General features: G+C 36.8%; 1 protein-coding gene across 7 annotated transcripts in view; it reads left to right on the top strand.

Moving 5' to 3' along the window:
- The window catches only part of Slc4a7 (solute carrier family 4 member 7), an 84,932-nt gene that overhangs the window by 43,575 nt on the left and 28,466 nt on the right, over positions 1-12,891 (top strand). For all 7 annotated transcript variants that reach the window (XM_085687911.2, XM_085687910.2, XM_085687909.2 and 4 more), the window contains 6 exons: positions 29-186; positions 2,132-2,219; positions 3,967-4,113; positions 6,759-6,865; positions 8,839-9,013; positions 11,881-12,014. In XM_085687911.2, the coding sequence (XP_085544037.1) occupies positions 29-186; positions 2,132-2,219; positions 3,967-4,113; positions 6,759-6,865; positions 8,839-9,013; positions 11,881-12,014 (809 nt within the window). The remainder of the gene's footprint in view (positions 1-28; positions 187-2,131; positions 2,220-3,966; positions 4,114-6,758; positions 6,866-8,838; positions 9,014-11,880; positions 12,015-12,891) is intronic.

Raw genomic sequence — 12,891 nt, 5'->3', positions numbered from 1 at the left:
TATTTCTAAATTATTCATTTATCAATAGGTTGACATGAATTTCATGAGGAAAATTCCCACAGGAGCGGAAGCATCCAATGTTTTGGTGGGAGAAGTGGACTTCTTGGAGAGACCGATTATTGCGTTTGTGCGACTGGCTCCTGCAGTTCTCCTGTCCGGGCTGACTGAGGTCCCTGTGCCCACTAGGTAATGAGCAGTTCTCCTTTGTGATCGAGGGCGCTGTGTAACTGCTGGTTTTCAGTCCAAGAGTGTCAATTATCCTCCCTTCTCCAACTTCTACCTGATTCCATTCTGCAGCTGACCTGGACCACTGCGTAGCCAGGCTGGAGTCACCTTCTCCTGCTGTAATAATACTGCGTGAAAACAATTCTTCATTTGCATCTTTATAAGAAGTTTGGTATCTTATGAACTTTTGTTTTACAAAGCCAGTCATTGAGATTCATTTTTGTGTTGGGTACCCAGAAGATGGCTTGCTCAGGCTCACTTCTCATTCTGTCCTGGGCCAGTTAGTTATTTTAGACATGCCCATCCTTTGTGTACTCATGCAAAATTCTTTGTCATGGTTTTTCATTCATGTACATTGGATAACAAATTAATCTGGCTTGAGATCATAAAGAAGAATTAGCAGGTTGTGTTGATTAGCGCATGAGCCATGAAAAGGACATCCTTAATATCAGAAGCTTAATTGTGAATATGACTTGTTTTGAAATTAACATTCTTTACTGTATTTTTGTTTGATGGGTTTTGTTTGTTTGTTTATTTGTTTTAAATGAAGTCACGTGTGTGGTCCAGGTTGACTTCTTATCTCTGACCATCCTTCTGCCTCAGCTTCCTGAGTGCTGACCTTTGGGCATATGCACTGTACTAGGGGGATTTTCTGCAGGGAGCTTTCACAGTACCATGGAGAGATGTGGTCGATTATGTGTTCTTATGACCGACTCAGTAATTAAGAATTAATAGGAATTTCATGGAAAATACTTATTTTATATATATTTATTCCATTTTCACTAATGATACAGTGTTGATAAGTGAGGGAAAGTTATTCGATTACTTCATTTGTAAATTTTCATAAAGCAGGAACATAAGTATTTGGATCAAAATACTAATATTTTATATATAAGGCTTAAGTAAGTAATGATGAAACCCATAATTTTGTATTATTACCTATAAAAATAGTTAAAATATTAGTATCTGCTATAGAAACAGGTCTGATATTGAAGTTGGAAATTCTTTTCTTTCACGGAAAAATTACTTAACTAAATGCCATATTTATAGTGTTAAAGCTTTGATCAAAAATAGTTTCAGATTACAGATTTTTTGCGTGTATATTCTGAACTATTTGATTCAACAGGCCTTGCTTTCAAGAAATCAGTGTAGGACAAGGGATGTGTCTCAAATTGGTAGAGAGATTGCTTAGCATGCCCACAGCCCTGGTTCAATTCCCAACACTCCATAAACCAGGTGTAGTGGGACACACCTACAATCCCATCACTTGAGTGGAGGGGCAGTGAAGGCAGGAGGATCCAAAGTTCAAGGTTACCTCTGGCTACACAGTAAGTTCTAGATCATCCTGGGTTACACTACCCTTTCTCCAAAAAAAGAAATCAGCGTGGAAACAGTGTGGTGCTGCAAATCTGTCACCCAGCACTCAGAAGACTGAGTGAGGAGTTCGAGGTCAGCCCAGTTGTTTCATCTAGAAGGATATAAAAGATGAAAATTTTTATGAGAAACACTTCCTTAGTAACTGTTTTGCACTAAGGAAAATGGGAAAGGGGTAAGTTGATAGAGTTAATTGTGAATGCATTTTATAGTTTCATGATCTGATTTTTGCTTGTTTTGTTCGGTTTTTGAAATAGGATCTCCTGTTGCTTAAGCTGAGAGGATGACTTTGAACTCAGAACCTCTTTGCCTCTGCCTTTCAAGTGTTGGAATAGCAGGCTTGCCCACCACACTCAGTTAAGATCTGTTTTCAATAGAATTGCCATTTTTTTCCCCTTGGTTCTTGTGGGTGATTGCAAAGAAGGTCTGTGTGTTGCTTCTGTGTTTATAATGGAATTATTTGTAGAAGTTTCCTGGATTTGTGTATATGTGTTGTTTCTTTTAAAATCTGCATATTTCAATCTTTCCTTAGGTTTTTGTTTCTGTTACTGGGCCCAGCAGGGAAGGCCCCACAATACCATGAAATTGGCAGATCCATAGCCACTCTCATGACTGATGAGGTAATTACAGTCAAATCCCTTTGAGCTAGACAGTGAATATGCAATTATAGCCCTTCTTTCTCACATAGTAAAGCTTATAAAATGATCTTTGATGTCTATGCTATTTTATTTCATATTTACTCTTCTAACACATGCATTTGTTGAGGGTTTTAAGATTTATTTCTTAGCAATAGTAGGTAGTTTTTCATCTGTTTTACTGCTATTCTTTTAATTTGACGTTTTGAAATTTGTTTTGTCCTAGCTTTTAGGGTGTTGCCTTTTTGAGGCTTCCTTGGGACTTTTATTGTTTCTCCTTACTTCTCTCTCTTGATTTTGTTGTTGTGTTTGGCTGTAAACTCTTTAGTGATCAGGACTTCTGCTTCTTTGAGAGAGATTTCTAGAAGATTTTGCCAGACATGCCAACATACCTGCACGGAACATCAGAAATCCTGTAAACCTGAACCTCATCTGTGTCACCTCATCATATATTTCTGTAATCACTGCCATTTTTCTGGTCTAGACTCTGACCTTTACTGTGGCAATACAAGTGATTTTTTTTCTTTGGAGTTCTTACCTACATTGACAATAATAACATGTATAAGTCTAACATTGGATCCAGAATTTATCCATAGCCTAATTATTTAAAGTTTTTTTTTTCCTTTTTTGAGTTATGTTTTCTCTATAATCCAAGCATACTTCAAACTAGCTGTGTAGCTGAGGTTGGCCTCACTCTTGGGAGTCTTAGCTTCGTCTCTCAAGTGCTGGGATAAAGATATGAATCACCACATCTGCTTTACGTTCAGATCAAACCTTGTTCTGGTATTTTCAGGGAACCTTGCACATATCCCATACTTACACCCTGCTTCCTTTTTGTTTCTTGGATGAGTTTTGCTCTTCATCTCCCTGTACAGTACAACTGTGATTCTGTCTTCCTAAGTACTGTTTTACTATTTCCCTCAGTTATCACTGTTTTGTTTGTTTGTTTTGTTGGCTGGTTGGCTTTTCTTGAATGAAGTCTTTTGTATAGCCTGGACTATGCTCAAACTCACACCAGTTCTCCTGCCTCTGCCTTCAGTTACTGGCTTATCAGTCTTCTCAGCAACAGTTTTGCTTGGCTGCTTATTTTTCTCTTGTCAGCTTTTCATTCTGCACTTTGCTTAATATTTATTCTTTTTTGAACTTTTATTTCTCTTGACCATAATTATTTTCAGGATAAATAACACTTTAATGGCAGAAATACAATGACCTGACATTATTGTAATGAATTATTTTGTAGTGAATCAGTTTTTATCTTGTAAAATTACTATTTATCTGTGAAATATTTTCTTTGTATCAACTCATCATTTTCTTCAGTTGTTTGTTGTTGATTGATCTATTTATGTTAGTCCATACTAATGATGGATTAACTCTTGCTAGGTGAGGTGAATGTCTGCAGCTGATGAGAATTTATGCCATTTTTAGTGACTTTATTTTTGTCATTTATTTTACATTCTATGCATATGTGCACAGGGGTACATGCACATATGAGTGCAGGTCCCATGGAGTCCATGAGGTTGTGTCATATCCCCCAGAACTGGAATTACAAGTAGTTGTGAGCCACCCTGCAATTCTGGGAACTGAAAGTGTGTCCTCCTCATGCAGTGCTGCTGTTAACCATGGTGCCCTTGCTCCAGCACAGAATTTATTTCTGCATCTAAAGTGCATTTTAATTTAGTCAGTTCTTTCTGTCCACTGTAAAATCCTTATACTCGGTATCTTCTCTCCTTAGATTTTTCATGATGTAGCTTATAAAGCAAAGGATCGAAATGACCTTTTATCTGGAATTGATGAGTTTTTAGATCAAGTAACTGTCCTTCCTCCAGGAGAGTGGGATCCTTCCATACGCATAGAGCCTCCAAAAAGTGTTCCTTCTCAGGTAAGAACCTGGATATGCTTCTGGCGGTGTTTTCTTTTTTCTTTTTTAAGTTAAAAACTTGTAATAAAAAATGTGAGTTATGCATGTTTTATAACTCAAAAGTCATAACTATTTACAGTGGGTTTGTCTCAGTGGGTGCACTTTGTCAGCATGCCCAAGGCCCTGAATTTTGAACCCTGATACTAAAAGAAGGAGCTACAGGAACCAAAGGTAGATTCAGAGAAGATGTCCATGTGATACTATGTCTCTTGTGTGCTTGTCTGTTGTCAGCTTTGTGGTTCTGATTATTCTGTACCTGGACATGTAAATGTTCATAATCTGCCTACTCTTTTGTTGTTTGCATCATTTTAAGTTTATCAACGTATGTGTGAGTGTGTGTGTGTGTGTGTGTGTGTGTGTGTGTGTGTGTGTGAGTGAAATCTCTTTATTCTTCATGTACTATTATTAGTACATTTCTTTCACAAACACATGAATAACTTTGGGGTGGTGGTTCTTGAGCACTTTAAATAATATGGAATAATTTGTTTTTGCAAGTTTGGGATATTTCTGGTATACATTTTTGAGCCACATGTCTTGCCAAGTGTGGGCTTTAACAAACTGCTTCATTCTTTTATGAAAATTGGTTTATGTGAGCTTTTCTTCTTTTTCAGGTCAGTTCTGGTAAGTTTTGTTTGCCTGGTGTATTACCCATTTTGACGATATTTTAAAATTTTTTTGGAAAAGTTTACCTATTAAACTTCCCTTGGTTTGTGGAATTATATCCTGACATATCTTTGGTTTGACTAATAGATAAATTATTATATTTTTCAAAGAGTAGTTTGCAAAATTATTTTAGATTTTTTAAAGATGGGTCTTTTTTTTCTTTCATTCTTGCTTTTAGCTGATCTGCTCACCCCTCCACCATCCTCCAGCAAAGATTTGTTTTCTCTTCTTTCCTAAGATAGTTAATTGTTTTCCTTTTAAAGTTTCCTTTTTTTAACATTTATTTTATTTTATATGTATGGGTGTTTTGCCTGCATATGAATGTGTACCACATACGTGACTGGTGCCTAGGATCAAGTATCCCAAAACTGGAGTTACACATAATTGTGAGCCACCATGTTAATGCTGGGAATTGAACACAGATCCTCTGAAGAGCAGTCAGTGCTCTTAACTACTCAGCCATCTCTCTAATCCTCATCTTTTAAAGTTTTTGTTTAAAAATTTTTTTTTCGTTTGATTTTTGTTTTGTAGACAAGATTTTCTTAAACTTGTAGTGATCCTCCTGCCTTAGTGTCTAAAACACTAGAATTATAAGCATGTGCCACTGATTGATACTTCATACTTTCATATTTTAGCTACAACTTAGCTATGTCATGTGTTCCTTTGTTCTTACTTTCTTGGGCTTCTGTATTGTTTTTTGTTTCCCCTTTGATCTAAGATACATATTGGTTTTAGCTTTGACCTTTTCAAGTGGTGATCTTCCTTTTTTGTCCAAATCTAGCTACTCTATATTAATAAAGTATCTAGGTCCGTGGGAGTTTTAAGACACATATGTCTGTCTTTCTCCCTGCTTATTCTGTTTCCTCCCTCTTTGCATTATATATGTTTATCTGCACATAGGTATTCCTTTAGCCAGTTCTCTGTTGAGGTAACCTATGAAATACTCCTTTGTGCTCACGTCGGGGCAAAGATCCTTTAGAAGTGGTTTCATTGATTTTAAAATAAAATATAAGAGGATACTGAAGGAATTCTTGTGTTATTTATTTAAGGAAATATTTTAGTAAAGGGAAAATGTTGGGTTCTGCCTTTTTTTTTACTCCCTCCCTCTTTTCTTGAAGTTCAGGATCTTTTTCATAGCCCAGATTGTTCTTGAACTTCCTGCCTTAGTCCCCTGAGAACCGGCAGTGCAGGTGTGGGAAAGGAGCATCTTTAAAGATTAATGAAAAATTTGTTTTTGGCAGTTAACCACGAGTAGTATTACAAACATTTTGGTGAAAAAATGTGCTTCTTTACGAGAATGTTTATGTTTATAGCTGGCCTTGCTAGTGTCAGCTTACCATAAGCTTGAGTTGTTTAGGAAGGAGGGAATCATATTTGATTAAAAGTTTCCATAGGCAAGTCTGACGTCTGTAAGGGCCTAGCTCACTGTGGGCAGTGCCACCCCTTAGCTAGTGGTCAGGCCGAACAAGCCATGAGAAGCAGGCCAGTAAACAGTGTTCCTCCATAGTCTCTGCTCCAGTTCTTGGCCCTAGGTTCCTTGTCCTGATGTCCCTTCATGAAGGACTATAGTCAGGACATAGGAGCTGAACCCTTTCCTCTCTCGTTTGCTTTTAGTCACAGCAGTGGACACTAACAAAAAAAGTTACTGCAGAACAGTAATTTGAAATGGTATATATGTCTTATAATACACTGATGTTAAAAGGTGCAGAGAGCTAATCATAAATTATAATGTGAACAGAAACAGATGGTAAATTCTTTTAAATTGCATCTTTTAAAAATGTTATTAAATGTTATTGTTTTAAAGGGCTATACTAGAAAACATTTTTTCCCATTTGTGCTTGTGTAAATTCCTCATGAGATGTAATATTCTCTCTAGCCATCTAAGATACCTTGTCAGTTTTCTTAAAAGTTGAGTTCTAAAAGTGTATTTCTGTGGAATTCAGGAAAAGAGGAAGATACCCGTGTTTCCCAATGGATCTGCTCCAATGTCTGCCGAGCCTCCTAAGGAGGCTGCTCATCATGCTGGGCCTGAGCTGCAGAGGACTGGACGGTGGGTACAGTTGTTTCTTTGGGGTATTAAGCACTGGTTTGATAGAAAGGCACCAACAGTCTTCTGTTTTAACTCCTCAAATATTTGGAACCTAATCTCATACATTATTTCTTCTGTGGTTTTGTAAAAACTCATTTTCTGTAAGATATATAACATTAAGGAGAATTTATGCATTTTGAAACAATTTTAATAACACATACCAATTTTAAAATGAAAATAATGGGACATATATTCAAATTTGTAGTTATTATGTGGGTTTTTTGGTAACATCTACAAAGGTTCTGAAAGAAAATATAGATTCCTTTTCTAGTTAAAAAATTAAGAGATTAAAGAGGAATTACAGTGAATGATTTTTATACATTGTGCATGGATTTAAAACTTACATGAACATTACTTTTTGAAATACTGTAAAATTAGATGGACAAGCATGTTTAGACCCTACTATTGGCATCTGGAGACATTATTAGAGAAATTAGAAAGTTAATTTTAGAGTAAAGGATAAAAATGTTACCTGGTAAAGTGTAATAAAATATGTTTAAAATACTGTGTAGTAGTTGATTGTGGCAGCATTTCCATACTGTTGTGAAGTATAACTATTGGTATTAAATGGGACACTGGTAGTCACTGGTTTTAAAGGACCTGGAGTTTAATCTTTGTTTATATAACTAGGGTATCTTATACAGACACTGTTGACAAGAACAGCAGCTAATATGTTCAACACAGTCACTATCAATGACTAGTGAAATGGAACAGAATAAGATTTTATCTTTGTGAACGTAAGAGAATAAGATTTTATCTCTCCGCCAATAGTGCTGGTCTCCTATTGGCTGTAACCATTTCTTTGTACTTAGTACCTAGTTAGAGGCCCGTTCATCTCAAGCACCTGAGAGCCTCCTTTGCCACCTGTTTAAGTACTCAGTTGTTCATTTGATGATGGAGATTCATTTTCTACATTGTCATTGATATCTTTTAAATTAAAAGCTGATTCCTTTTGTGACAGAATCACTTCTGCTTGTCAACTTGCCTTTAGGATTAAAAAAATTAGAATGGTAAAGCCTGCAGCATCCAAACCCTCACAAGTTTAAATTTAGTATTCTCCTATTTTCTTGCATTTGGTATATATAGATATATAAAATCCCCATATATCCTGAGTCATAAGACTGTTCTGAATTTTCAGTTCAGCAGTATTTATTTAGTATCTTTTGTATACCAGGCAGGGTTCTGCTAACAAGAAGCATGGCATTGAACAAAAGTCCCTATCTCCTAGGGTGTTTATATTTTATTGGAATGTTTTCAAATTAAATATATCTAAAAGCCTATTTTTTTAAAGTTTAAATGGTATGGTTTTGATGTTTTAATGCAAATATAAGTTTTTATTCGTAATAAAACCTTTTAGTTTTATTAATATACTCATTCCATATGTAATAATGTACTGAAATAGCTTTTAAGGTTTTTTTCCTGGACAAAAATACTCATATAAATAATTCAAGAATTAAAAATCATTAAACATAGTTATTAGTTGACTTCTGTATTAAATGTTAGCGAGCCATTCACTCTACTTACATAGTACTTACTGTGTAAGCTATAACTGCTCATTGTCTTTCAGCTCTGTACTGCAGATAAAGAATAGAGTTGCAGTTGCACATTTACATGCATAGCTGGTTAGGTTTTGTTTATTATATGTTTACTTGTATATTTGCATTCAGAGTTGCTCCTATAAAGTCATTTGCCTGCAGCCTTTTCAGCATATAATCTGTAGTTTAATGTTATATTTCCATTAACTTAATGAGATCTTCTTTCCTGACATCATTTAATTAGAGTCAATGAGTATATCTTCTATAAGTTATACCATGATTTAAATTTTTATTGGCAAAATAGTAAGCACCTACAGTTTTATGTAGCCCATAGATTTAGTGTGAACTAGTTAGAATCCTCTAGTCTACAGCTTGACGAGTTTCATCTCACCTATTTAGGCTTTTTGGTGGTTTGATACTTGACATCAAAAGGAAAGCACCTTTTTTCTTGAGTGACTTCAAGGATGCATTAAGTCTGCAGTGCCTGGCCTCGATTCTTTTCCTATACTGTGCCTGTATGTCTCCTGTAATCACTTTTGGAGGGCTGCTTGGAGAAGCTACAGAAGGCAGAATAGTGAGTACAAAAGATTGGTAGTGGCCAGGCTCCCAGCTCCTCAGAGGCAAGTGTCTGTATGCATTTGTCTCACTATTCGTGCTTGTATTTGAAGAGTCGACCCACAGCATTAACCTGTCCCAAAGCAGACTTCCCCCAAAGGTAATTGCTGTGGAAAACATGGGGAAGCCATTTGAACAGGAGAAGATGCACAGTTGAGGTAAAAACAAAAAACATACCAACAGTTTATCTTACCTTGCTTGATGATATGGATATAAATTGAGTAAAACTTCCGTTGTTTTCTGGGGGATGGGTGGGTTGTGGGGGAGATGAACTGCTCTGGGTGGGTCATGGTGGGAAGTTTATCCATGGGGCTCCCTGTCCTGATAGTTACCATAGGGTTAGGGTTATGACTGTATTTAACTCCTCAGTCCCAGCTGGTCACTGAACTGAGACCGTTTGAAGCAACAAACGTAGCTGGATAGTGGATGAAAATTTGAAGTTATCTTTGTTTTCATTTTGCTATTTAATCTCTCTGAAAGTTGACAAAACTTTTATTTGTAATTGCGTGCTGCCTCCCTTTTCCCATGTGAATGTAGAGTCCTGTTTGCTGTACTTGCTAATAACTGTGCAGGAACTGGTGCATCATAAAATCTTGAATGGCATTTTATGGGGAGTATACATATATTTTAATGGCATTTAAGGGACATGATTTATAATTCTTGATTTCTAAAGTTTGCTTTAATAATACGTTTGAAAAAATTTTGTATTTTTATAGATAAAAGGTTAAAACAGTAGCTAAATAGGGTAACAATTCAATTATAAAGACATCTTTTTCTAAATAACTGAAAATTTGTAATCCTGAATTTATTTTTTACTACTTAGATTTCGTTTTCCTTTAATCATTGTTCATATATGTTTTTAGTTGCTATGATATCAAAACTTATACGTATAGCTCTACTGGGCACTGTGACAATGTGGTTTAGCTATTACCTTTTAGAAATATTGCTGCTTGGCTCATGGACTGTCACTGCCTGTCTTCTCCTTCTGCCCTTGGACACCCTGTACCTGAGATAGTATGTTTGACCCTGGCATAGGAAGAGAGACAAAGGTAGCAGAGGGAGCCTAATCAGAAAGGTCGACAGTAAATGGGAGCTCGTGTTTCATGCACTGTTTAACTGACAGAGCAGAGCTAGGAAATGAAGGGGCAGAAATAGAGGAAGCAATGGGGAGGTGAGGTGTTTGCTTCCATTGCTTTATAGAAGTGTACATTTTAGGAGCTCACGTTTGGAAGCATAGAGCAGCAAGAAGAAACAAAGATTGAAGGCCGGTCATGAGCGTTGAGGTGAATTGTGGGGAGGGAGGGTGTTTGGGAGCTTAGATGGTTATAGAACAGGAGGAGGAGAGTGGCCGACAGATCAGACCGCAGGAGCGAAGAGTGGAGAGGAGCATGTAAAGCAGCTCCATATTGGGGAAGGTAGGGTGGGAGTGGTAAATGAGGAGTTTCTGGTGACAGTGTTCGCATTTTTAACCCACCACGTGGGGAGAGGCCTCTGCTTTGTGCTCACCTGCCCCATTTGAGTTTTGACATGTCCTTCTTTTCAGTTTTGTATCCCCTCCCCCGAATTTCACTTAAGACATTTTCACCTCTAACTCAAGTTCACCTTAAATTCAGATTTAAAATGTACATATTTTAGTACAATAAGGAGTTGGTGGTTGCATATCAGTGATTTGTAGTGAAGCCCTATTTTTCAGAGAGAAAACATTTATTTTTATGATTAATATGTTATTAATGTGGAGGCTTGTTTACTTTATGATTCTGGTTTGAAAGATGCTGTTGAAGTTGATAAGAAGTGCTGCTTTTGTGTGATCGTCCCTAGGTAACAGACATGGCTTGAAGGTGCCTTCAGAACACTTGTGGGGTCTCCTAATTGTCATCAACCAGTTTAAAAATAAAAGTCCTTAGGCTCCCAAGTTGCCCCAAGGCTGCATTTCAGGCTCTGGTCAGGCTTCCAGGGCAACCCCGTCCTTGCCTGCTCTTGTGCTGTCTCTTGTTTCAGGAGCTTTGTTTCTTTTAACTTCTTGTCTTGCCTTTACCAATCCTGGGCTTTCTCCTTTCTGGATAGCACACCCCAGTTGGCCTTGATGCTTAACAATGGTAAATTCTTTTCCTTTCTCTCTGATCCTACCCTTTGTCTAGTGGCATAGCACATTGTCATTGCTTCACCATTTAACCTCATTAGCCAGCCTATAATGCCATAGTGAAACAAAACTTGACTCTGTCTTACTCACTGAGAACTCCTCCAAGGCTTTCATTTCCATGTTCTCATTTTGCTGAGCTTTAATGATAAAATGCTTATTTATTGTTTCTGCGAACTACTCCCCACCTTGTTTATGTTACCTCTGTCATTTTAAAGTAAATCAATTAAGACTATCACTTTAGATTAATTTCCAAGAAATGTATGCAAAGTTTTTTTTTTGGTTTTTAGAAAACTGAGGGTCACATGTTTACTTATTTGGAGATTATTTTTAATGACCATATTGAGTATCTAATGTGCTTTTTATTTTTAGAGTGAAAAATATTTATTTTAGTCATAGAAGAATAGTAAAAATAACTCATGCTTTTCTGCTTGTATGGGCTTAGAAATAAAACATCACTGATGAACTTGAAGCCCTGTGTTTCCCTTTGCGCCTTATGTCTTACAATATTGGGTGTTGGGCTAAGGATGATTGCCAAAAGTTCAACTAAATATGCAAAGACAAAGCAGTTTTCTTGATGTACTTGATACATGTGTAACTGCTTGGCTAGCATCTGTGGTTTCCAGATGCTGTAGTAGGTTAGAGATCACTTTTTGATGTGTTACTTCTATTCATTTTCCCTTAAACAGAGTGCAATAGAGTCTCTTTTTGGAGCATCATTAACTGGGATTGCATATTCATTGTTTGCTGGGCAGCCTCTAACAATTCTGGGGAGCACAGGTCCAGTCCTAGTGTTTGAAAAAATTTTATTTAAATTCTGTAGGTAAGTAGTAATTCTCATCCCCTCTATTGTATACTATTTATGAACTGCAATATCTTTGTGTGCTTTTATGTGGTTGTCTTACCAAGGCTCCTACTACCTCTTCTCAGTAATGTAGAAGTAAGGGAAAATAAGATTGCCTATCAATGCTCATTTAGTGGATTTGAGTATTGATAAGCAAATCATCTGGGGAGCAATAAAAATTCTTAGTGCTTGCAAAATTAAACCAGTAAGGTGTTTGAACTGTTTGTTAGGGGAAATGTAGCTCTTACATAGGATAGAGTGAAATAGATCTTGAAAGCCCAAGGCTGGCTTTGCCAGGCAATCTTGTGTAAAGAGGAAAGGGCTCAGAGCTATCAGAGTGCAGGGTTAGTATCTATAGCTAGGCTGTTCACAACATGGGCATACTATAGCTAATAGACTTTGAATTCAGCATTAACAATACCATTCTCTGGATGGCGTATGGTCAGTCAAGTATTTTAACCTGAAACAGCAGAGGTATCTGAATATTTGTTGTAATTCTCTTGCCCTGATTCTCTGCTCATTGGCTAAGCTGGTTCTAATTCTTATATGGCGTGCTCCACTGACAAACAGGGAATGAAATAACTTAGAGTATCTGTTATTTGAAATTAAAAGTAAGAAACTACTTTTTGTAGGGATAGTGGTGGGTAAAGAAGGAAGAGGGGTGGCAAGATATTGGGGTGCTGAGTGTTTTCACCTTACACGTGGATTCTTCGTCGTCGGAAAGCTAGCCGCAGTTGTTTTTAACCTGTCATTTGTTTGATATAGCTATTTGCTAATGTAAGGGTTAGTGGCTTTATGCCTTTATTGCCTAGCATATTTTTACTGTAAATCTTTAATATAATATAATAACCAAGTC

Source organism: Myodes glareolus, chromosome 5 (genome assembly GCF_982192425.1).
Source record: "Myodes glareolus chromosome 5, mMyoGla1.1, whole genome shotgun sequence".
Classification (NCBI taxonomy): Eukaryota; Metazoa; Chordata; class Mammalia; order Rodentia; family Cricetidae; genus Myodes; species Myodes glareolus.
This window is presented reverse-complemented; position numbering and strand designations above follow the sequence as displayed.